This window comes from Pleurodeles waltl, chromosome 8 (genome assembly GCF_031143425.1).
Source record: "Pleurodeles waltl isolate 20211129_DDA chromosome 8, aPleWal1.hap1.20221129, whole genome shotgun sequence".
NCBI lineage: Eukaryota > Metazoa > Chordata > Amphibia > Caudata > Salamandridae > Pleurodeles > Pleurodeles waltl.
In genome coordinates, this window is record NC_090447.1 from 280,431,419 (window position 1) to 280,458,654 (window position 27,236).

Below are 27,236 nucleotides of genomic sequence, written 5' to 3' on the forward strand. Positions count from 1 at the left end.
TGTTAGATTTCCTTATGAACGGTTCAATATGGGATAGCTTGCAGTAAGACAAACTATATGCTAGAAAAGGAGAGGGTGGGGGATACCCTTGGGAACCTTTAACCCATTGGTTTGGAAGTTTCCAGAAGTCACCCACATCTAATGGTTAGTGAACTGAAAACAATAGCACCACTACCCAGCACCTCAGAACACCGAGACATGTGGATGAACAAAAGAGGAAGTCATCTGCTGGCTGGCCTGTGTGGGGGACAGAAGCTCTGAAACCTAGACGTTTACACAGAAGTGGGAAGTCACTTTAAGTGATAGTTGTCTGACCTCCTGGGTGACTACAGAGACCCTAAAAGCTGCCAGAGGCCTTTTCCTGGAGTGACTAGTTGCTAGTGGATCCTGACTGTGCTTGAGGCCTCTGTTTGGGTGGGTCCAGGACTCTAAGGGCTGTCCCTTTGGTCCTTGGAGACTTGGAAGTGGCCAAGAAGACTTACCCCACAATGCTGATAAAAGCTCAGTGAGTTCTCGTCAATGAACATTCAAACACTACCTACCCCACAAATATCTTGGTCAACTTTAGGATCTGGGAACAAATTCTGTTGGTCGCAATCAAGCATAAATCTTTATAACACATTACTATAATTTTCAAGGTTTTGCGTACATGACTTTTAAAGCATCTAAGCACCGCAGGAAACTTCTTCAAAGCTGAGGGAGCACAAGCTATTCTGAAGCAACCCACCAGACTTAAAATGTTCATAAACACAGGTACAGAGTTTTTCATGAGACTCAGGAAGCCCGAAAATGTGTGAAAGACCTGCAAAGAGTTTGAGGGGCATAGATCAAGGTACCTGGAAACTCAGATTCTAATAAAGCTGCAATCAATGTAATATGAGCTCTAACAGATATTGCTGATTCTAGTGGAGAAATTAAGGGAGCATGGGGTGAATAATACTGAACAAGATGTATACTGAGCAGAGGGAGGGAGAGTGGTGCTTACCATCACCTTAGGATCAGAAATCACACAGTGGAAAGGGATTGAGAGGGTACCCAGGCAACCAGGTGAGTACGCTGAAGATTTACTTGTGCCTGCAAGTGGTAAGGCTGGGTTGGTGGTGCGGGTGGGTGCTCTAGACACAGGAGGGGGGAAAATCACGGGTTTAAGCAAAGGGGTGAAAGAAAATGTTGGTTCACTGCAGAAAAAGTTCAGGGGTTCTCAGTTGTAAAATGTTTTCAAACCAGGTCTGTGCAAAGTTAATTCATTTTTTAAAACTTCAATGGAAAATAACAGGAAAAAAAGGAAAGCTGTTTTAGCATGGCTAGCCAAACAGAAAAGGTTGCTAGTGCTGCTGCAGGGAACACATCAAGAAATACAGGGTAACATTTTCTGTCTTGATCTTCTAGTCCATTTTTCCACATCAGCCACCCATAAGAGGAGTACAAATTTCAGCAGGTCAGAAATTCCATGCACACAGTTAAAACAGCAACAAATGACGGTGGAAGGTGGCCAACTGATCAAATTAGACTTGGGCAGCATTCTTTGACAGTGGTTTAATTTTAAGGTCCCACAATAGATGATCCTAAAGCAATATTTATTCTGCTACATCTTTTAGTGGAATTTGCTAGGACTGTAATAATTAGTGGGGATTTTAATCTTCCCCAGTCAATAGCGTTCGATCTAAGTGGACGTAAATGTCTCCAAATGAAGCCGAAGATGGTCAAAACTATTGACCAGTGTTAGGATTTTCATCCTTGGCGTGGTCTCCCTTAACGTTTTACCTCCGTTTCCCAGGTTGCTGATGTGTGGTGGACTCTGATTTTGCTGTTTTTGTTACTCTGGGCACTTTACCACTGCTAACCAGTGCTAAAGTGCAAGTGCTCCCTTACAAAATGCGTACGTAATTGGCTTATCCATGACTGGCATATTTGATTTGCTAGTAAGTCCCTAGTAAAGTGCACATGTCTCAGACTTGCCATTGATGTGTCTGTGTGTGCAGTTTTAACTGTAAATTTGACTTGGAAAGTGTACCCTCTTGCCAGGCCTAAACCTTCCCTTTTCTTACATGTAAGACACCCCTAAGGTAGTCCCTAGGTAGCCCCAAAGGCAGGGTGCAGTGTATGGTTAAGGTAGGACATATAGTAATGATTTTTTATATGCCCTGACAGTGAAATATTGCTAAATTCGTTTTACATTGTTGCAAGGCCTGTCCCTCTCATAGGTTAACATGGGGGCTACCTTTAAATCTAACTAAAGTGTAGATTCCCTTTGGGAGCGGATGGACATGAGGAGTTTGGGGTCTCTGAGCTCACAATTTAAAAATACATCTTTTAGTGAATTTGATTTTAAGATTGTGTGTTTGAAAATGCCACTTTTAGAAAGTGAGCATTTTCTTTCTTATACCATTTCTGGGACTCTGCTGGTTTGTGGATTCCCTGTCTGGGTCAGTTTGACAGTTGGGCTGGTTGCACCTCACACTAGACAGTGACACAAAAGGAGCTGGGGTGTGGTCTGCATTTCCTGATGAGCCATCTGTGCTAGGAGGGAGGGGAGGAGAGGTCACTCACACCTGAAAGGGCTGTGCCTGCCTTCACACAATGCAGTCTCCAACCCTCTGGTGAGTGTCTGGGGCCTGGCCTGGGCAAGGCAGGATTTCACAATCAAGATAGACCTTGCTTTGAAGTAGGCCTACTTCAAAGGAGAAATTGGGTATAAGAAGGGCACCCAAAACCACAGACTTTAGAACAGTTCTGGAAACCAAGAGGAACCTCTGCCTGGAGAAGAGCGGAGGAAGAAGAGCTGCCCTGCCTGTGACTGTGCTTTGTGGAGCTATCTTTCAGTTGCTGCTTCTGCCAATTTAAAAGGGCAAAGACTTGACTTTGTGTGCCTTCCATCTTGTGAAGATCTCCAAGGGCTTGAATTAGAGCTTGCCTCCTGTTGTGTTAAGTTTCAGGGACAGCAAAGACCTCTCTGCCAGCACCTGGAGTGACTCCTGATCTGCCCTAGGGTGCCCATCTAGTTCCTGGGACCCTGAAAGGAGAAGCTGGCAGCCTAAGAGGAAGAAATCCACGCACAGAACACCGTGCGGGGAAAAGATTGACGCAACTCCAATCTGCGGCTGAAAAGAGACGATCTCCTGCAACGCGACTGAAGAATCGACGCACAGAGCTGGAGAAACGACGCACAGCATTGCTGACAGAGGATGGTGAGATCATAACCTGCACTGCGTGGTTTTTGGATCATCGTGCGGCTGGATTTCCGACACAAACAATCGCTGGGCGTGTAAAAATAATGCAAGGCCTGCCCTGACCCGAGAGTGCTGACCGGATCGATGCATTGCTCTCCTGCAGAGAGAAGAAACAACACGCCCTGACCCGAAAACAGGAGAAGCGACGCAAGGTCTCGCTCATGAGTGAAATTGACGCATCGCAAGCCCTGCTTGACGCACACTCGCCCATGCAGGGTTATTTTCGATGTACCTAAAGTACATTTCCATGCTAACAGTGACGGTGTGTGTTTAAAACTACATGATGACTCTTTTTGCTTTTTAATTGATAACTTGACTTGTGTATTGTGGATTTTCATTGTTTTGGTCCCGTTTTGTTTAGATTAATATTCCCTATTTTTCTAAACCTGTGTTATGTCATTTTGTAGTGTTTTCATTAAGTTACTGTGTGTGTTGGTACAAATACTTTACACCTAGCACTCTGAAGTTAAGCCTACTGCGATGCCAAGCTACCAAGGGGGTAAGCAGGGGTTAGCTGAGGGTGATTCTCTTTTACCCTGACTAGAGTGAGGGTCCTTGCTTGAACAGGGGGTAACCTGACTGTCAACCAAAGACCCCATTTCTAACAACCAGGTTAAAAGCAAATTTGGGTTAGCAGACACTTGAGAGCACTGAACATAAAATGAGGCACAGAACACGTTTTCCAGCCAGCTTTCCATATAGATTATTTCCTAAATTTCAGATACAGTCACAAAAGCACCTGTTTCCTTTGCCCCAAACAGTTTCTCAGACCACACCACCATTTCCCCCAATATAGATTTTTGATCTACTCCCGTTTCTGCCTATACATGGCATTTTAATAAGGCTCTCTTTATTGAGAGCTGATTTATTGAAGAGATTGCGTATAAAACTCAGTTATGTTCCTTGAACAATACAGACACTGCAGCATTAGCAAATATCTAGGAAGCATACAAAGCCACAATGTGAGGAAAGGTAATTGCATTTCAGGCCACTATGAGAAAGCCTAAGAAAAGTAGATTTTAAATACTCCAGAATGTGCTTCAATTAGCCAAACTTAAATTACATTTTCTTAGCAACAATCAGAATAATCAGGAAAGGGAGATAGATGAACAGAATTTGCTAAAATATATATATTTGTTTTTGAGAAAGAGATTGTTAACTCAAGCACTTCCAACAATGGAAGATGGGAATGGTCTGGAAAATTGTTAACATGGCAGGCTAGATCCAAGCATCTCAAAAAACGATAACTAAGATAAGGAAGCCAAACACTGACATACTATCAGTAAGTGGGCAAAAATAGAAATAATTTTTAGGGAGCATTTTCATGAATATTTACAATTAAGACTTAAGATCCACAGACTATGAGATAGCTTGTTTCTTGACCGACATTATTATTGCATCACATACGCCTTAGAAGACCTCCAATTTAATATGCCCAATCAAGACATATCCCAAGAAGATAAATCAAGACAAATTAGTGACTGTAGTCAAGAACCACCGTAAATGCAAAACGGCTAGAGACAATGGATTTCCAATGGAATGGTATTAATATTTTATTGAGCAGATAAAAATACCCCTAACAACTTTGACAGAATATTCAGGGGCAGAACTATATCTTTCTTAGGCTGGCAGAAAGAAGAAGGTAAGGATTCACTTGTTGTAAACGCTCACTCATCAACTAATTACGCTGCTGAATGCAATTTATAAGATCTTTATGAAATCATCTCAATGAAAGAAGCATCAGTACTCCCAAAATTAATCAATAAGGATCAAAATGATTCATACTGAACCACCAATTATTCACTAATGTACGCTAGTTAACTGAAGTAAACAACTTTTTTACTGTAGCTAAAACACCAGCAACAGTTTTATTATTGGATGCTGGAAAGTCCTTTGACCTGTGGAGTTGGGAATATCTATTAAGGAGATGGATAAAATTGGTTTTCCAACCAAGCTCACCAGGTCGATCACCAGTATTTATGAGGGGTCCTTGGCCACACTGATTTTGAATGGCAGAGTTACAGAGCCAGTAAAGATATCAAGTGACACTAGACAGGTTTGCCCTTTCTCTTCATTGTTATTTACACTTTATATTGGAGCCTTCAGCCTGTGAGTTAGGGGAGAATGGAGAAATTGAAACGGAGGTTCCAGGAACTACAACGTTAAAACTATGTGAAAGATCAAATTTTAGATATAAAATTTGATACTTTAGTAATAGAAAAGCTGTTTGAACAAATACCATCTTTTACTGCCCTGGACAACTATAAAGTTAATACTAGTCTATGCAGCAACAGAAACCCAAAGATATGAAGGGACCTGGGGTCTAAATATATTTAAAGGAACAGTCAAATATGATTAACAATTTGCACATAGAAATACAATGAGCTCTATGTGTATTATCAGAGTAAATGAATTATTAATTGATATCCAAATCACAAGAGAGATAAATGAAAGGGTACATACATGTAAGAGAGTACAGTAAAATATAAAACGTCTAGCATATTTGATATATTCAAAACACAAACAATATGAATTGGCTCAAATGCAGCAATTATATGTGTCAGAAATAAAATTTCTAATAGTGAGTATTAAGTATTGGTCAAGGCATATATGATTACAGCTCATGCAGTATCATATGACACATTACAATGCAGTTTTGTTTCAAATACTAATAGTACCAGTACTCATACAAAGAACCAATGCACAAATATTGAGATGAGTTAAAGTACAATTAGTTGACGATGTTTCGATCCCTAAGACTAAATGCACAGGATCACCATCAGGACTCGGAAAATTGTGTGAAGGAAAGTGGGTTTGACAACAACCGTGGTCATATGCCAGCTGAAAGAAAAATTTAAGAAAATAATAGGGATAACATGTTAGATAATGAAAATGTTGTTGCCAAAGAAGTTAAGTTGCTGCAAAATCTTTGAAAGAGTCAAACTAATAGTAAGTAGTGAGTTAACCACTGAGATAGCACTCCTGCAGCACACATTAATCCTAAAGAAAGGTGAAAGTGATGTAGTGTAAAAAAAAAAAAAAAAAATAGTAAGCTGGATTTATACACATGGGAAAAGATGATTTACACAGGGTTCTAGGCCACAAGGTAAGAATCCACGTAATCATAAATCAAGCCAAGGGGAACCTGGCCCTTGTGGTACATGCTTTTCAACTACTACGCCAATAAGTCAAGAAGTATACATTATCGCATGAATTTATGGATGTAAGTTAGAGACTGCTGAATGCAAAATAGTGCCCAAAAGCATTCCTTAGGGCTTGCAATTGGTAGGTAGCGTACAACAAACCAAAAGATGCATCTAAAATCAAAAAAGAGATTTTATATTATCTCAAGAATGGGGGAAGTATATAAACCAATATCGTACAGAGAATATTACCACAAAATGTACCTTGACATTTGTTAGGAAAAATAAATAAGCGCACGCGAAGCCTGAAGAAAATGACTTGCAAATGTACAATAGCCAAAACAGAGAAATAAGGATCACCTCCATTAAATATAAGCAATACATAAGTAGAAATTAATTCTCTTACTTCACCAATGAGTTAATTGACAGCTTGGCAGTATGTCCAAATATCTGCTCAAGCGCCCTCCCGCTTATAAATAGCAACAGTGAATGCTGGTCGGCATAGGACACGGACGCTGTGGGAGCTCTGGGTGTAAATGGTATTGGTGATTTCATGATTGGCTTATTTGATTGACTAGTAAGCCCCTAGTATAGTGCACCAAGTGTGCCCAGGGCCTGTAAATCAAATGCTACTAGTGGGCCTGCAGTAATGATTTTGCCACCCACATGAGTAGCCCTTCAAACATGTCTCAGGGCTGTCACCTCAGTGTCTGTGTGGGCAGTTTTAAACTGCCATTTTGACCTGTCAGGCACACCAACTAGCCAGGCCCAAACGTTCTTTTACTACATGTACAATGCCCCTGAAGTAGACCCACGACAACCCCATGGGCAGGATGCAGTGTATTTAAAGGGTAGTACATACACTGGTGTGTTTTACATGCCATGATAGTGAAATACTGTTAAAATTGTTTTTCACTATTGCAAGACCTATTTTCTCCCATAGGGTACCATGGGGATTGTATTGAAATCCTTTACGTGTAATTTCCCATTCGGAACAGATAGAGATAGGAAGTTTGGGGTCTCTGAACTCACAATTCAAAAACAACTTCACCAAAAGTTGTATTTTTAAATTGTAGGCTGTAAAATGCCACTTTTTAAAAAGTGGGCATTTTCTTGCTTAGCCATTCTGTGCCTCTGGCTGTCTGCTGAATAGACGTCTAGGTCAGGATGACAGTTGGGCTATTGGTGCATTCACTCTAGACAGTCACAAAAAGGGCACTAAGGTATGCCCTGCATGTCCGGATGGCCTATCAACAGGCTGATGGGTCTTCCTGGGCTACATTGGTGGGAGGAGCTGCCACCCCTGCACCTGAATTGGGCTGTGCCTGTCCTCACACAAAGCAGTCTTGAACAGAACTGGAGAATTGCTGGGGCCAGGGCACAGTCTGTGCACTACAAAGACTTACCCTTGAAGATTGCCTACTTCAAAAACAGAAATGGGTATAAGTACTGGACCTCTGACACCACATAGTTAGAATCCTTCGGGACTGAGGACATTCTGTCAGGATGAAGAGTTGGATGCTGTAGGAGGGACTTCCAGTCTGCCTGTTGCTTTGCTGAGCTGGCCTGCTGCTTGCTACTTCTGTCTTGGGAGTGAAAGGACTGGCCTTTACTTTCTACATCCTGCTTTCAAAAGGTTCTCCAAGGGCTTGGACTGAGCTTGCCTCCTGTTAATAAGTCTAAGGGGCATCAAAGACTTCATATGCCAGTGCCTCTTGCTGAGAGTCCTGACTTGCCAAGTGGTGCCAAAACCAGTTCTTGGGCCCTGGGAAGTGATTTGTTGTGCAACAAGGAAGAAACTAGAGCATTGATGTCCAGAACGACTTCAGAATCGGCGCCGCTTGACCCTGCACCATGTCTGCACCAGAGCAGTGTTCCCCACTGAGTGCAACAACCACAACCTGCACTGCAGGTCCAACATCACTGCAGTGCCTCCAAAGTCCTGCCACAATGTGAGTGTCATGTCACTGACATCCATGACTAATCTGACTGCCACAGCACCTGTGGCCCCATGGTGTGATTGCGGCATCACAAACTTGACGATTTACATCTTGACTGCTGGATTGATCGATCCCGTCTTGGCGTAAGGAACCGGTGCCGCATCACCTCCCCTTCACTGTTAAGAACCGATGCCTCACCCCCCCCCCCCTTGCCTAGCAGTAAGGAACTGACACCTCACCTCCCTGGAAGCAGTAAGGAACCAATGCTGCACCTGCTACAGTGATGCCTCACCTCTGTGCAACGTCTTTGTTTCCTCGTCATTTTCCATGGTACTGTATCTAGGGTCTGTGCGACGCAGTGAACGGCCCGCACTCCCACACAAGTGGGGCTGGACTGTTGGAAATGCCATTGGTAAGACGTCATGACACCTCCAGTGGAGTTATTGTGTTTCTAAGTGCTATATTAAGATTTAATCTTTGAAGATTTGCATCTTTGCAGTGTAAGTTAGATCTGTCGTTTTGGTCTGGTTTTACTCAGATAAATATTGGCTATTTTTCTAAACTGGTGTGGAGTATTTTTGTAGTATTTTCAGTGTTTTACTGTGTGTGTGGGTACAAGTACTTTACACATTACTTCTGAGATAAACCTGACTGCTTGAGGCAAGCTACCTAGGGGGGTGAGCAGGGGTTATCTTAGCTCTGCGGATCCCTTACCCTGACTAGAGTGAGGGTCCCTACCTGGACAGGGTGCAAACCACTGCCAACTACAGAACCCATTTCTAACATTGTATATGAGGGATCAAATTGTATGCTAAAAGAGTGGGTAAGGGGAAATAGTTTACTAAGATTTGAAGATTGTTTCCTAATCAATAATTGAATTTTTAGATATGATAAACTATTCTAGATATTTAATTTCAAGTAGACGTTAAGTTGATCGTATTCTACCTCCGTCTTAGTGTTTTCCCCTAGTGAGAATGAAGCTACGTTTGTATAAGTGACACAGCAATCAAAAAAAGAATACAAAATTAACCATACTAAATATCTCCATCAGTACCAAATAACTTTTTAGACTATAAATGGCATACAACAAATTGATCTTTAGAAACTATTAATATACAAGTAACCAAACACATTTAGAACTAGCACTAGAAACTAACTCTGAGCTCTATGGAGTGAAGTGCTACCCACCCGCAAAGTCCTTCATCGCTATGTCATGGGTAGTCCGTGCTTTACAAATTCACAATGCCTTAGAATTATATTTAATTTACGACTATAGGTTTTGAGAGGGAGATCTGAGTAGCACAGGCAATGTATTAGTAGGCCATAATATTGTTAGCGAATTAAGAATGAACTGTGAAGAATTCAGTGTCGAATACACAGGAATCTGATCTCATGATGTGATTTCATAAATCTATAACCTACATAACATTTCTGCGAATATAGCGGGAACCTTTAATGTTGCGCTATTAATGATTGCCATGAGAAACAATAAACACCTTTGCTGCAGCGTCAACTGCTCGTCGAAAAGATCAATGTATGTTTACAAAATTAAAAACGTAATAACGTTTGTTAAAAAAATAATTGAATAATACAAATGAACACATTTTATTATACTTATTAAACAAACCAGTGCATTAAATACCTTTAACTTTGTTCCATGCGAAATTGGTGATGACATATCTTCTCTTGGTGGGAGATAAAGCTCCCATTTTCCGTAACCAATTTCTTTGTAAGGATGAGAAAAATGATTCCAACCATCTGCAAACAAAAAAGAAAAGAAAAAAATGCATGAAGTCAGTACTCGCATAACCTAATATGGGAAAATTGCTATCTGTAAACGTACTATAGCAAATCCACAATTACTCCAAAGCTTGTATGGAAACAGTGTACAAAGCAATTGACAAATTATGTGCTTTAAGGCAAACGTAAAATCAGGATCCAAATAAAGCAGTTAAAGATGTTTAAAATGCTATACAAACAATAGATTCTGTTAAACCTGAAAAAAATTGGCAGAAACTGAGAACATTAGCATTTCCTATACAGTCAAACTTAATGTACATTTTGTGCCACTTCAAAAGGCCTATCACCAGCTTACTCCGTAATAATGGTAGGAAACATTTATTTTTACCAGATTGGAAATTATATTAGTAATTATTATTATTTTAAATTTTCTGGTCAACATTATTGTTCTTTTACGAGGGGGCGTGGGAAAGATGGCGACCGAGTAAGTCGCACATTTTTTAGCTCCACGGCCCTCAGCCTACAATCACTTATCCCGAACCTCCATAAGGGTCTCTGAAATGCTGAACCTGCTGCTATTCGATGATGGGATCCCACAGGCTTAGCTGTGAGGTCTTTCCTCGACTTGATATGACTACTGTGATCCCTGCACAAATGTGCTCATACAGCGGTCTACCATCTCCCTGCTGATCTGCACATTAGAGCTGCGCCTGTGGCCTGCCCTTTTAGCCGCGAGGGGTTCTGCAACTATGGTTGTTTCTGCAGACTCTGCAGGCAGACCCAGGCACCTTCAAGGTAAAGTGAGGTGGACCATCCTACACTCATATGAGCCTCCTTTCCCTCAAACCCCTTCCTCCTGCATACTGGTGTTAATGTCGGTAACTTCTCAACGGAATTGTGATTTGCGGCTGAAACTGCGGCGTCACCATACAGCTGAAGGTTGTGCCTGATGGGCCAGGAGGTAAGGTGGTAAGGATTTTAACATGTTACCTCATTGGCGGCGAGGAGCTTTGGTTGGGGACCGCAGGGCCTGGCGAGTGATCTTTTACACAGAGTGTACTTGCAATGGAGCGTCTTCACCATGCTCACACAACATTTCACCCTCCCGCGACAGATGTCAAATTTACCTGCTTGCCTCTCTATCCTCCAGGAGGCAACGGGAGAGGTGCTACATGACCAATGGCAATCCAGAGGCAAAATAATTGTAGACTGGCTTACTAATAAACAGCATGGAAACAGATCTGGGTGTTGGCCCTCGCTATGCCTTCTAAGTGTAGCCTCCAGCAGCAACTGTCTCACCTGTTTAGTCGGAGAAGATTCTGGCAAGTGGAGCAAGTTTGCCCCCTCCACCTGAACAGTCTTTTGGAGAGAAGCGAAACCCCTCCCACCAATGTTTTCCCTGCGACTCATCATGCTTTTTGACTAGGGTTGTGGGCTTGCTGACAGACACTTAGGGGGTTATTACAACTTTGGAGGAGGTGTTAATCCGTCCCAAAAGTGATGGTAAAGTGACGGATATACCACCAGCCGTATTACGAGTCCATTATATCATATGGAACTCGTAATACGGCTGGTGGTATATCCGTCACATTTGGGATGGATTAACACCTCCTCCAAAGTTGTAATAACCCCCTTAGAGTTCATAGCTCACAGAGTAAGCAACCCTGAGAAAAGAATCCCCCTGATTCAGATACATTACCACCCAATGTTGTAGTTTAGCAGCGATTAGATTAAGTATTAGCAGAAGACATCTTGTATTTAGTAACTATTGTGAAAAATTCGCGGAATCCATTTTGTATTCATGGCAGCCATTTTCTCTGCCACATGCTGCCATGTGCTCACCATGTGCTCTGTCCTACCTTTCTGTTAACTACTCTTAAAAATCTGCCTAGTGACAAGTTATATTTAGCATCTCCCACTTTCGCACATGCTCATTAAGGTCTACAGCGGTTAGTCCTTGAAAATTGTTAGCTCCTCCTACCTGTCGACTGTGCATTTCCACATGATCTTATATGTATAGAAATCTTACTTCTATAATGGTACCACCTCCTTTTAGCCCCTGCGTGGGTATAAAAGGACCATGCTCTCAGTTCAGTGTGCTACTTCAAACATTACCGAAGGGTGCTGTTTGAACTGTAGTACCACCTCATGAGGTTAATAAACTTTTGTCTTTTATTTCAGTTTCTGTGCCAACTTCTTCCTACATGGTCTGAGGACTTTGTGCAGAGAAAGGTGAACTCCTTGCACTAGTAGGCCTTGCTGAGGCTTACTTCAACAAATTGGCGCCCGAACAGGGACTCATCGGCGACTCGGATGCCCAACGGATTGGTGGCGACGAAGGATTGGGATCTCGCTGCGGACGATCAATGCCTGAGGAGACCCGAGTCTTGGCAACCACGGCGTTTTTCCCTTCTTTCTGATTTGACCATCCAGGTGGCGCCGGTCCTCGACTGAGATCCTTTTTGTTCATTCGTCATGCAGTGACCATTTGGTCGATTTTAGAACTTGGCAGTTGGAACCTGGACACCCTGTGATTGGTAAGAGCCGTTTTACAGCACTTGCTGTGGGTTTTGATGCCTTTGTTTGGTAATGTAGTTTAGCACTACTTACTGTGGCTCTCATGTTTTGGGTGACTAGTCAATTTGTGCCCTTTGAATTGATATATAAATTGCAATTTATATAGGCAGGTAATGAGGAGAATTTTCTCCAATTTAATTTTGATTTGAACGGCACCTTAAGTGCTACTTTGATTATAATATTGCATATTCTGCACTATTTTTGGCAAGCCTGTTTTTAGCGCACTTCGTAGGATGCGTTGCTTTTGTAATGGTACCAATTTGAGACTGGAAGAATCGCAACCGGCACCCCCAGAGGGGACGCCAAATAGAGATATGTATGTTAAACATGGTCTTTCTTCTATAATGTACAGCACATTATGGAATAAATACACTTGTGCGGATCCTGAGTTACGTTGGCCTATGCATGGGTCATTTGATTTGTGAAAGATTGAGTATGTGGAACAATGTATGTGTAAGCGAAAGTCTAGGCAAGATATGTTTGACTGTGTACGAATGTGGGAGAAAGAAGTGCGTGGACGAGTGAAGCGTGAGCAAGCCTTGCTTGAGAAAGAGCAGCGGAAGAATGTATATGTGAAAGCATTGGAAATGAGAAAGAAAGAAATAAATAACTTAAAGGAGTTAGAAGAGAAAGAACGTAAATTACAGGTAACTGGCCAATACACCGTTAGGCAACCTCTCTATCCTATCCTTAATAAACCACATGATGATTTATTGTTATTAGATCGCCCTCCACTTCCGTATGTTGTTCCTTCTGCCCCTCATGAGTTAGCTAAGGTCTCCAGTTCGGAGAACCAGAAGATGCGGGTCAGTCGCTCTATGTTGCCTGCTGACCGTGCGTCTGAGCTTAGATCTATTGCTCGTAAAACAATTCGTAGCGTTGTCTCTACTTCTGAACTTTTAGACAACATGAAAGGGGGGACGGAAAAGGAGCAGCTATATTTTACTGAGGCATTTGGCACAAAAGGTATTGAACTATTTCGGAAATATTCTGATGAGTTAGAGCTCAATGATGTAGCAGCTGATCATAAGCAAATGCGTGATGGTCTTCTTGTTTTCTCCCAGGTGGCTGATGCAATCAGGCGTTTGGTGAAATTATGTGTTGCAGCAGACCGTTTGCGAGAGGAGAAAAGGGCCGTGGACGTAGTTGCACGGACATCTCAGACCGGCGGGGTGCAAGCTTCCATCTTTGGAACAGATAAGATTATGATAGTTCACGCGAAACCAATGCGGGAGGCTGCGCCTTTGTATGTTCCTCCTAAAGGATCGGGTACAAGTGATGATAAAACTTCTGTTGATGCTAAGGGTTATTTTATTTATAATTGGGTGTATACTCCTTGGAATAGGGCAGATGTAATGGCACTTAAAACAGCATTACCTGACCCGTGGAAAAATACAGCCGCCTTTTATGAGGAAGTTGAGGGAGCAATTAGTTCTTGTACTATGACTTTGGCTGACATGGATTTATTTTTCAGATTGATACTACCGCCAGATATGTGGAGAACTGTTCGTAAAATTGATGATCATGCAGTTTTTGGGGCGTCATGGAAAGAATTAGAACAGATGGACGGGGATGGGGAACCTGCGAAAAAGCCATATCAGTTGATTCTAGATCTTCCTGCAGCCATATTGGTTAAGTTAAAAACGATTATTCCCCCTAAAAAGATAGATTGGACTGTTTTAGCGTCTTGTAAGCAAAAGGCAGATGAATCGGTCTCTGATTTCTTTACACGCTTTGAAGAAGCATTTCATGATTTTAGCGGCCAGTTATTGTCAGATGATACGGGCAGACATTTGTTTGTCGATAAATATGTCGCAAATCTGTTACCAGGAATAGCTAGTCATCTAAAAGCTAGTGAAAGTTCATGGACTACCTCTACTCTGGTTTCTCTTTTACTATGGCTCAGTATTATGAACGTCAGGAATTAGAAGCAAAAGGTAGCGAGGAGAAAAAGATTAAAGACAAAGGTTATGTTGGCTCAAGCTTATGGTCCGCCTTTTAGAGGTAGTGATAGAGGTGGATGTGGATCTTATGGTTCTTCTTACACTCGTTCGAATTTGTCTGTTGATCAGTGTGCGTATTGTAAGAAATGTGGGCATTGAGCTGCCGAATGTCCAGCACTACGTGTTCAGCAGTGTTCACGTGGTCGGGGACAAATGCGAAATCGCTCAGGATATTCAGGACCTAGAAGAAGCACGAATGATCATGCTAGGGTTGATGCTAATGTACGAGGGCAGGATGGGTTTAACATTTTTGATAGACGGAACCAATACCAGATGTCTAACCATGTGCAGCCTGATTTCCAAGATTCTGCTTATGCATAGGATTGCCTAGGATGGGGTAAGGAATCAGTTGAACTTCCAGTAGATCAGAGGGGTCCCTATGTTACAGCACATGTTTTGGGTTCTACTGACCAGTTTCTGGTTGATACAGGAGCTACTCGTAGCGCCTTGTCTAAACAATTGATTCCAAGGGCTCCCACGTCTGGCTTAACCATTACATCGAGAGGTTTCAATGGAACACCTTCCCCTAGCCCACTGTCACAACCACTTGCATTCCATGTTGATAAATTTACTGCTCCATGTCCATTTTTGCTTTCTCCAAATACAGCAGAAAATATTGTGGGACTTGATATGCTCAAGTATTTCAGGGCTACAATACGATGCTCTCCTGAAGGGGTGCGTGTTATTTTAAATGATAATCATTCTGTGATGGAAAGAGTTTTTCTTGTTAAAGAGGATATTGCATTAGCTTCACTCCCTAGTACTTTGTGGGCTTCTTCAGATACTGATGTGGGACAAATGATTATTCCACCGGTACATATTAGTGTCAAGGAGGGAGCTGTATTGCCACGTTTGCCTCAATACAAAATTTCACAGGAGGGCGAAGAAGCACTCACACGAATTGTGCATGATCTTATTGCAGTTGGAGTTGTTGAGGAAGTTCTGTATAAGGTTTGTAACAGTCAGATTCTTCCTATTCTGAAAAAGGATACCGATACCAGGATTTACCGATTCATTATTGATTTACGAGAAGTCAATAAGATTGTGATACCACAATATCCTGTGGTATCTGACATCACGACACTTCTTACTTTGGTTCCCCCGACAGCAACTACGTTCTCTGTGATAGACTTGAAGAATGCTTTCTTTTCGATCCCTATTCATCCTGACAGACAATATTGGTTTGGTTTTACTTTGAATAAACGATCATATAGATTTTGCAGAGTTCCTCAAGGCTATACGGAGAGTCCAAGTATTTATAGTCAAGCGTTAAAACGACAACTTGATTCTTTTGTTTTGCCTGAAGGTGTGTCTCTTATACAATATGTCGATGATATTTTGTTGGCGGCTGATACCCCTGAGCAATGTGAAAAGTGCACTTTGTCCTTACTTTCTTTTCTTGCTTCACACCATCATAAAGTGTCTTGAAAGAAATTGCAATATTGTAGACCAAAGGTAACCTATTTAGGTCACCTTTTGTCTAAGGAGGGCCGTGAACTCACATCAGATTGTATTCAAGCAATTTTAGACACACCAGTACCCTCTACTCAGAAAGATGTTCGTGCATTCCATGCTCTTACTTCTTTTTGTAGGCAATGGATATTGGGGTTTTCACACATTGTCAAACCTTTGCTAGCACTTTTGACTAAAGATACTCCAATGCCCCTCCCAAGGACAGATGAATGTGAGACTTCTTTCCGGCAGCTACAACAAGCCCTTTGTTCAGCACCAGTGTTAGGTACTCCAGATTACATGAAGCCTTTTGCACATGAGAAAGATGGATGTGCATTGTCAGTTTTAGTACAGACACATGGCGATAAGCAGCGTCCTTTTGCATATTTTACAGCAGTACTTGATCCTGTCGCTCGAGCGTTGCCTGGGTGTTTTCTTTCAGTTGCCGCAACAGCTGTGTAAATACGTCCGAGTGAAGTGATAGTTTTGTCACATAAGCTGTTGGTGTTAGTACCCCATGCGGTTGATGCTCTTTTAAATCAAACAAAGACACAACATTTAACTAGAGCTCGAATAACAGGATAGGAGTTGACATTGCTGGCTCCTCACATTACACTGAAGAGATGTGCAACACTAAATCCAGCCACTTTGTTGCCATATCCAGTGACTCACCCTCAGTCACAAGAAACACATAATTGTATATTCCTTACCGAAGAACAGACAAAGGGTCGTATTGATTTACAAGATACGCCCCTTCCACATGTAGACGGGGAACTGTGGGTTGATGGGTCTTGTTTGAAGTTGCCTGATGGTACGACCTCAGCTGCATATGCAATCACCACAATTCACACGTTAGTGGAGACAGCTCGTATACCACAGAAGTCAGCTCAAGCAGCTGAACTAATAGCTTTGAAACGAGCATGTGAGCTTAGTACTGACTTATGTGTGAACATTTATACAGACAGCTGCTATGCTTTTGGAGTGGCTCATGATTTTTGGTTTGCTTTGGAAGGAGAGAGGCTTTCTCACATCCCACGGGATGCAGATAATGCACGGAGAATTAGTGCATAACCTCTTGACTGCATTGACATATCCAAAGAAACTAGCTATTGTGAAATGTAGTGCACACAAGAAAGTGACCAATAAGATAGGGCAAGGTAATGCTCTTGCGGACCACGTAGCACGTGAGACTGCGATGCAGCGAAGTACTACTTCTATGTATGTAGTGAAGTCACAAGCTGAATGTTGGCATAATGCTAGACAAGACGTATTAGATATACAGAAATCTGCTTCTGTGAAAGAACGTGAGCAATGGTCTGAAGGAGAATTGGATGATGAGGGCTGTTGGCGGAATAAGCAGATGGATAAATGGAAATTGCCTATAGCTTTTGTACAACCTATGGTTCAGATGGCACATGGGCTGGCACATGTTGGAGCTTCAACAATAACAAAGTTGCTTACGCAAGTTTGGGAGCATCCAGAAATTTCCAGTACAGCTAAGAGTGTAGTACAGTCTTGTTTGATCAGTTTACAATACAATCCTGGAAAAGGGACACGTACTCCTGTGGGAGGGTTTGCTACACCAACTGCACCTTTTGAAGTTCTACAAATTGATTATATTCAGCTTGAACGCTGCAACAATTTAAAGTATGTCTTGGTGGTGGTATGTGCCTTCAGTAAATGGATAGAGGCGTACCCCACAAAGGATAATACTGCCATTACCACTGCGAAGGTGCTTTTGAAATAATTTTTCCCTAGGTTTGGTGTTTGCAGACTTTTATGGAATGATAACGGACCTCATTTTGTTGGCGAAGTTATTAAGTATGTCCTGAAAGGCTTAGGGATCAAACAGAAGTTCCATGCGGTTTTCCACCCACAATCAGCAGGGTTGGTGGAAAGGTATAATGCTACTTTGAAGCTGAAGTTAGCGAAGATACAGGCTTCCACATCCTTAACTTGGCCGGATGCATTACCGTTGACATTGTCTATTAGGTCAGTGCCACACTCTCGACTTGGCCTTAGCCCATACGATGTGGTTTTCGGGAGGCCAATGAACATTTGGGGAGTTCCTAAGCCAAATTCTGTATATGATGTACCTTGTGTCCTGATGAATGATTATTTGGCACAGTTAACCGACAATTTGGTTTCTATTCATCAACAGGTTCGAGAAGCACTTCCCGACAGATCTACAGGTGAAGGCCATGAACTCCGACCTGGTGACCAGGTGATGATTAAGTCCTTTGAAAGATCATGCAGCTTGGAACCAAGGTGGCGAGGCCCAGAACAGGTGCTCCTTGCGACAAGAACAGCAGTTCGAGTGACGAACCGAAAGAATTGGGTCCATAGTACTCACTGCAAGAGAGTGCTACCTACCTTGGTGGAACCTGCTGTGCTGACCGATCGAGAGATTTTGACTATGGAGAAAGGCCATGCTATATCACCTGACAAATCTGCAGAGGTCTTCCCGGACCATACGACTTCTGGAGTGTCGCGATATAATTTGAGACAGAGGAAAAAGAATCTGAAAATGTTTTGAAAAAAAAACTGGTTGAGCTACCGCCCTCGGTTACTGAAACGGAGAGCCAATGTGGCAAGGGGGGGGGGGGGGGGAGGGAAGGGGATCAGCCATGCATTAGAGTAGTGACACCGGTCTTGGCCCGTGGTGAAGAAATCAGCGGCTGCCCAGGGATAAGAGCTTCAACGATTGTTTTTAATTCATTTCTGAAAGGGTTGATTATCACTGTTGCTAAAATGAATAACAAACTGATCATTAGTACTATGGGGTTTGTTGTTGTTTTGGTGGTTATAGCAATAATCACCTGGTTTGTTGAAAAGAAGGCTCCTGCTCGTGAGTTTTTTGTTGCCACTACTCCAGTACCAGAGGATCACTATTACTTTACCCTTCCCTATCAGGAGCAGAGGCACCGTCAATCGTACTTCAATAATACTTTCATTCAGATGTTGCATCAAACTCATAATGCTACAAATACTACTAACTGTTGGGTATGTGGAATGATACCTGCGCATCAAAAGAAAGGAGGAACACCTTTCATTCCTCTTCCTTTTTCACACAATGGTTCTTGTCAAGCTTGGTACACGCTTTTGTTTGCATCTGGAAAACGTACAGAGGGCGGACTTCTTTTTTGCCTTAATAAAGTATGCTACCAAGACAGAGATGGGTATCCCCAAGCCAAAGGAACTAAATGGGAATGGGAAGAGTATCAACCAGACAATGTTTCAATACCATACGTCTTCACAAATATACGAGACTCTGAAAAGAAAGAACAATTTGTGATTTGTTACAAAAACTAAAGCAGATTTATGTATACGTAGCATTGGGCGAATTCCAGTAGGGATAAGCGATTGTACCTTGATTTTAACTATTGAGGGTGTAAATAATAGTAGTTTTACAGCTTCACATAATACATATTTTGTTTGTGGTAACTATGGATATTACCAACTACCTGTTGGGTGGTCAGGTGTGTGTAATGATTGCAATATTTTTCACATGCTGTATCTGTATTCAGTGTGGTCCAATGTTCTGCTCCATGTGTATTACTGCCTGTATGCCTACCAAAAGAAATATTACAGAAATGAAAGCACAACATATGTTAGATAAGGAAATAGCTGAAATGATGAGCATAAATATACGAGATGAATATTTAGATTATCCTAGAAAGACGAATGTCTTCAGCTAATGCTGAAAGGGTCGTCTGTTGTAGTTTAGCAGCGATTAGATTAAGCATTAGCAGAAGACATCTTGTATTTAGTAACTATTGTGAACATTTTGCAGAATCCATTTTGTATTCATGGCAGCCATTTTCTCTGCCACATGCTGCCATGTGCTCACCATGTGCTCTGTCCTACCTTTCTGTTAACTTCTCTTGAAAATCTGCCTAGTGACAAGTTATATTTAGCATCTCCCACTTTCGCACATGCTTAGTAAGGTCTGCAGCTGTTAGTCCTTGAAAATTGTTAGCTCCTCCTACCTGTCGACTGTGCATTTCCACATGACCTTATATGTATAGAAATCTTGCTTCTATAATTGTACCACCTCCTTTTAGCCCCTGCGTGGGTATAAAAGGACCATGCTCTCTCAGTTCAGTGTGCTACTTCAAACATTACCGAAGGGTGCTGTTTGAACTGTACTACCACCTCATGAGGTTAATAAACTTTTGTCTTTTATTTCAGTTTCTGTGCCAACTTCTTCCTACATGGTCTGAGGACTTTGTGCAGAGAAAGGTGAACCCCTTGCACTAGTAGGCCTTGCCGAGGCTTACTTCAACACCAATACAGACGAGAACTCAGGCGGTCCTGAGAAGGGACCTGGACTAGGCCTACTGATTTTTAGTTTTTTTTGTTTTTAAACCACACACCTAATAGTCTGTCAAATGCAATTCGCAGCACGGTGCGCAGAAAGCCTGACAAAGCCCAGGTGGTGGCCACTGGAACCTGGGGTGCCAACTGGAGGAACGAAGATGCATGACCAAAAGTCAACCACTGCAAATCGATATAGGCTCATGCAGGAAGACCATAAGAAATTAAAGGAGCAAGTACATAATACAGAATCAGCGATGGCTACCGACCTTTTGGAGAGGTTACCTCTCCAAATGACGACACCATTCATTGTTAAATGAATGTTAATTAGTAGAAAAATGTTTTTTGTAGGGGGACATGTTCCCGGGCGTGCTGTTTCTCAGCTTTGTGAAGTGCTTAATAGGGATACATCAACTTATGTTTTCCCGCAAGGATTTCAATGATAGTGTTGATTTTTGGTGGCAGGTACAGAATTAATATATTATCGTTTTTTCGATTTATACCATTGTGATAAGGAGCTATTTATTCAGTGTATATACTCTCTAGCTATGGGGATCCCCTTTGAATTATTGTATTCTCATTCTTTGATTTCAATTTTGATAACAGGGGTTTACGGGCAATTCCCGGTCTCATTTTTCCATTTTTTATAATTTTTGTTTTGGTGAGGATTCAGTTATTTTTTACATTGTGTTCATTTTGCATACTTGTGATTTTCTTCTTTTGGAATAGATATTTGGATTTTTTCTTTCCGAACAATGGTACAAATAGTCCCAGTGATTAATGAAGGCAAGTTGTGGATTTGAGGTAGGAGTATATCTCTTTAGAATATTTATGTTAGTGTATTTACTTTTATTTTCCAACTTAACATTTTAGGGGGTAGTTTCTTCTATATTATTTTTATTTCATATTATTTTCCGTCTTATTATCTTGGTTATTGGGATTGAGCACTTCACTCATATGAATGCAGCACGTTTGGGGATTTCGCTCTTTATCAAGTGATGCCTGTTTATTGCATAAATAATTACTTTTGTACACTGCTCACCATTATTGATGTTGAATTAATTTCGGGATTTGCTTAATCTGTCGACTCCTAGTTTTTTAATGCTTGAGTGATTAATTCTGTTTTCCAACTACCAATTAGATTAATATTGCTAATTATGCTATGGTGATGGGTTATACTAAATTGTTTTGAAAACTGGGGTTAAGTCTTTAATCAAATGTAACTGTATTGGTTTTCAGCCTTGAGGAAGTCAATGCGAGTACTGTTCGCACAACGAAACACGTGTTGGCTGGACTTTCTGGAACTTCAGGAATACATTGAATAAAACTAGAGGATTGGCGGACTTACACGATTTGGACAATGTTCATGTTTAATTGACATGTGTGCCTTGGATTGTTTATTGTTTTATCTCTTGAGATTCACGTGGAGAAGCGGGGTGTGTCCTCCTTCCGAGAGCACCGTGGGGATATATTCTCTTTCTTCAATAACATGTGGTGGAATAGCTGTGAGCGCCATTCATATAAACACACTCCTCTGTTTTGTTATATTACTACAATTATCTTTTTTCTGGTTATGGAACCACTCACATGTGCACTCCAGAAGCAGGCATCAAGCTGGGTCTATCCTCCAAAAACCATTGTCATAAAATATAAATGTATGCAGTTGATGCCCTAGTATACCTTCGGAATGACAGCACGATGATCCCACACCTCGTGGAAGTAATACAATGATTTGGGGACACCTCCAGATTGTGAGTAAATTGGGATAAATCATGCCTGTTCCCTCTGACGTACCTCTCTGGAGAACAGCAGCAAGTGCTTCTGCCCAATTTATTTCCTTGGTCTTGCAACTTGATTAAGTATTTGGGGGTCAGTATTTATCATGTGCATAAGGATTTGGCAGATGGTAACCTGGGTAGGGTCCTAATTGGCACCAGGTCCTCCCTTCCATTCTGGACATCCTTGCAGGTCTCCCAAATGGGGCGCACTGACATTTCTAAAATGCTTATTCTCTCCAGGTTGCTGTACTCTTTCTCTGCCCTTCCGGAATGACAGCACCCAAAAGATGTTCAAGGAACTGTGTACTCTCCTGACCGCCTTGATGTGGGGCAAAAGCAGGAGACTTATGGCACTTGCCAGATTATACACCCTGCTAGAAGAGGGTGGCTTGGGTGCTTCGAAATATGAATATTACTATGCAGCTGCACAACTGCAATGGACTATCCACTGGCGAATCATAATGTGGCAGATCTGGGTCAGTGGTTTGGTGGAACAAACTAGCCTAAGATATTGGAATGGCTACTGGGTTCGGATGCCCAGAGGAGATGGAAACATCCTCATGCAAAGGGCTCAGGTGAGCTGGACCACTTATTAGGTTAATAAACACCTTCATCCCTCTTAGACCACAGAACTGCCTCTCTGGGAGAAGCCAGGCTGCATTGACCTATGGTAGTGGCAACCATGTGAGCAGAATGTGGTCTCACGATGTGGGGCGATCTATTCAACGATAAAATCTTTTGCACATTTGATAGTTTAGCTGATGATTACAGTATATCTCTGGGTTCCTTTTTAATCTACGCCTCACAGTAGAGACAGTTACATAGGGTCTGGTGTAAAACACATGATGACGAGACACCTCGCTGCTCCTTCAAGCGGCATAGATGCATGGTGTTGGTCGCCATGCTGTCACATGTTTGTAGAGCTCATTACATGCAGACAGAGGGGTGTCGTTCAACTCACTTTGTGCTTGCTGAGAAATGCTTGATACCATACTAACAGACAAACAATGGACAGTGCTCGGCGATGCAGAGATTCACCTTCATGAATGCCCGTCTTGATTATACACAATTCAATTACCCGCACCACACATACCTTACACCAATGAGACTGGCACCCATGTATACGGGTCCTTGGGCCTCTGCCCCCATTGCCATGACACCAAGGCCAATTTTACACATACTGTTTGGACATGCCCCCACCTTATTTCTTATTGGGGTAAGATAACAAGTTTCGTTTCCGAGGGCCTAGGCCCCCTGGTTAGAAAATATGGTCTGCATTTTCCATTAGAAGTTACCTTCTGCACTGCAGCTCATAAATCTGTTAATAAATGTATTGATCAAGCATTAATCCTAGTCAAACGCAGGAAAGCCATGCTCTGAAAATCAGCTACTGCTCCCCTCCCATTTAGATAGTGGCTAACAGATCTGCACATGGGCATAACGGCCCCAAAAGAGGCAATGCATAGTGCTAGAATGGGACACCAGACCCCATCTAACCCCTACAAACTGGCAGGGATATTTAGAAGTGTTAGGAGCTAAATTTCACAATATCCAGACCTACATGCTTATTGCTAGTTGCCGATGACCATGAGAATAGACCTCCTTCATTTACCAAGTCTGGTTTGGCTCTCTTCTGTAAAAAAAAAAACGCGACACAAAGCAGGTGATTGCCCACCTAGGAACCCATTCCTCCCTTCGCTCCCCACGGTCACTCCCTCCTAAGAGAAGGAAAGCAATTACACATCCTTGTTTTGATGGTTTGAATTGTTAACTGGTAAGCAGCACAATGTTTGACTGCACCTGAACACCGGCGCAGTCACAGAAATCACAATACAGAAATGATACTGAAATAGAGGACCATACTGTTGTAGAACTGTATTGTGATATCAGAAGTGGATTGTATCAGTGCACATTGATGTCTGATGACACGATTGTAGTGCTAGGTTTTGATTGCGCAGATACTCAAGTTAGTAATGAAGATATATTACAAAAAAAAAGAGCAGTGTTGTTCTTTTACGTAGATAATAAGAAAACCTCCAAAAAGCAGGGTAGACATTTTTTTGGTCTCTTAATCCAGAAGTGCTACCCCACTTCAGTTTTCAACTTTGCACTTCTCATACACTAACGCCCTCGCCATCTGAAAGGTAGTTAGACATTTTTATTTCATAATGTTTCGCCATATGATGGGACAGACAACACTTTTTCCCCCCCATAGACATGATGCCTTTTCCTAACATTGCACCAATAAAAACCGCAGAGGCCTAAATATTTACCTCATAATTTCTCAGTTAAAATGAATTAGGGAACTAGCAGCCCACATTACTAAAACCAGCAATTAGACTGCTTTATTAAGACTGCATACACAAGTACACTCCCTAAATGGAATGGACTGGATTGCTGCCAATTTTTGGTCTTTATCCTGTATCTTCCAAATCTACATTTTTGCTTGTTAATCATTTCAGAATTTTTTGACTGTCTGCACATGGAGAAACCTAAGTATGCATGTGTGTTTGGCTGGCCTCAGATGTTTTCTGCTTGAGCAAATCTCTCATAAGAGAATATTAAGTGTTTGTTTTGATAAAACAAGCATTGTGTGATACACAATGCTCATAGGCTACTAATGAGGATTTACACTAGATTAGGCTCACATAATGAAAATGATGCAAATCACTACTTGAGATACTGTGGAGTTTCTCGTTGTGCAATGACATGGCCTGCGTGATTGGACATGCTTGACTGGGAAAGCAGCATATCTCTCTGCTGGAAGATGTTGTCTGAAAGGTAAGGGTGTACAACCTGCTGGGATGGCGTCATCAACGTGACATGTGTATCATGCTTAAACCTAATGCTTTGCAACAGGTTATGACTGGCAGAACTTCGTGAACATGAATATATTCTACAATAGTTTCCTGAGGTATTTAGTGGAAAGTTGGGCCTTCTCAAGAACTTTGAGCATAAAATCATCTTGAAGAGCAATGCTTCATGCTGCGTACATAAGGTCATGTAAATTCCCAATCTCATGCTGGGGCCTCTGAAAGAGGAAATACAAGGATTAATACCTCAGAGTGGTGTTAGCACCAAAGGATGATGGTAAATGTATCCAGATGTATGTAGTTATCTGGGATTTAAACTGACAAATCTGTGTTGATCCTGAACCTCTTCCTAACATTTATGAAGCTTTGACAATGCCTGGTGGTGCTAGTTTATTTAGTGTGATGGACCCATCATCAGTGTACCGTCAATTTAAATTGCATGATGAATCCAGATACCCCAGAACTTTTGTTAACCCTCTCGGTGCTTATCGCCATTTGGTCTGGCGTCGGCTGCAACTTTCCAGGATGTTATTTTGCTTTATGGAAAAAGCATGATTGAGCATGATGTTGCATTGAAGATTGTGCTGAGGAAAATGGCAGAGGTGGGGCTGGAACAAAAAACACATAAAAAAAGAGAAAGGCAAGTTCCGAATAAGTCAGTGTCCTACTTGGGGCCCACCACATCAGCTGAGGGAGTCAACCCAAAATTGGAATTGGAAGATTCTATCTTGAAGGCACCTGCTTCGTAGGATAAGGATCCAGATCAAGTAAGATCCTTTTGAGGAATGGCAGAGTTTTGTTCTAGGTTTGTTCAACATCTTTTTAGATCAGTATTTAAGAAAGGTGACAGGTTTGCCTGGTCTGAAAATTGTGATTCAGCATTTAGAACCATCAAGGTCAGTATAAGTAAAAATGCCCACCCCAGGAAAATGTTTTAAAATATGTATTTATTGCCATTTTGTTTAAGCGGCAATATTGATGATCGAGTTGGTATTAGTAATAAAACATGTACAGGCCTCTGAATCAACATGTGAAGAGGCAGAAAATCACATACATGTAACATCACAGTTCATAACAACATGGAGAAAAGAGAGGATGTTTGTCTAAGTCACATTTCCTGGCTTCTTTGGTAGCCCCTGCATCGAAAGGGGGGGCTGGGCTGATACATTCTCCAGCTTAATGCCATTAACACAGCACTATAGTGTGTTGATAATCATAAATATACAATGTTAGAAATGGGGTCCTTGGTTGACAGTCAGGTTACCCCCTGTTCAAGCAAAGACCCTCACTCTAGTCAGGGTAAAAGAGAATCACCCTCAGCTAACCCCTGCTTACCCCCTTGGTAGCTTGGCAGAGCAGTAGGCTTAACCTCAGAGTGCTAGGCGTAAAGTATTTGTACCAACACACACAGTAACTCAATGAAAACACTACAAAATGACAACACAGGTTTAGAAAAATAGGAAATATTTATCTAAACAAAACAAGACCAAAACGACAAAAATCCACCATACACAAGTCAAGTTATTAATTAAAAATCAAAAAGAGTCTTTAAGTAGTTTTAAGAACACACTAGCGCTGCTAGAGTGAAAATGTACCTTGTGTGCGTCAAAAATAACCCCGCACGGGCGGGCGTGCGTCGAAAATAACTCCGCACGGCGGTACTCGAGTAAAAAATCCAGTCGCACGATGAGTTGACGATCCAGCCGCGCAGGTTGCGATCTCCCAGCCTCCGTCAGCGATGCTGCGCGTCGTTTCTCCTGCTCCGTGCGTCGATTCTTCGGTCGCGTTTCCTGCGAGCGTCGTTTCTCAGTGGCGGAGCTGGCGGCGCGTCGTTTTTCAGCCGCCGATCGGATTCGCGTCGATCTTTTCCCCGCACGGCGCTCTGTGCGTGGATTTTCTTGTCTTTAGGCTGCCAGCTTCTCCTTTCAGGGTCCCAGGACTGGATGGGCACCACAGGGCAGAGTAGGAGTCTCTCCAGAGGCTCCAGGTGCTGGCAGAGAGAAGTCTTTGCTGTCCCTGAGACTTCAAACAACAGGAGGCAAGCTCTAGATCAAGCCCTTGGAGATTTCTTCTCAAGATGGAAGGCACACAAAGTCCAGTCTTTGCCCTCTTACTCTGGCAGAAGCAGCACTGCAGGAAAGCTCCACAAAGCACAGTCACAGGCAGGGCAGCACTTCCTCCTCAGCTAACAGCTCTTCTCCAGGCAGAGGTTCCTCTTGATTCCAGAAGTGTTTCTGAAGTCT

At 42.1% G+C, this 27,236-nt stretch overlaps 1 protein-coding gene across 1 annotated transcript in view; it reads right to left on the bottom strand.

The window, feature by feature from the left end:
* GBE1 (1,4-alpha-glucan branching enzyme 1) overlaps positions 1-27,236 on the bottom strand; it is a 745,843-nt gene that overhangs the window by 565,475 nt on the left and 153,132 nt on the right. Inside the window, exon 3 of the mRNA XM_069204143.1 lies at positions 9,956-10,071. Coding sequence (XP_069060244.1) covers positions 9,956-10,071 — 116 coding nt within the window. The remainder of the gene's footprint in view (positions 1-9,955; positions 10,072-27,236) is intronic.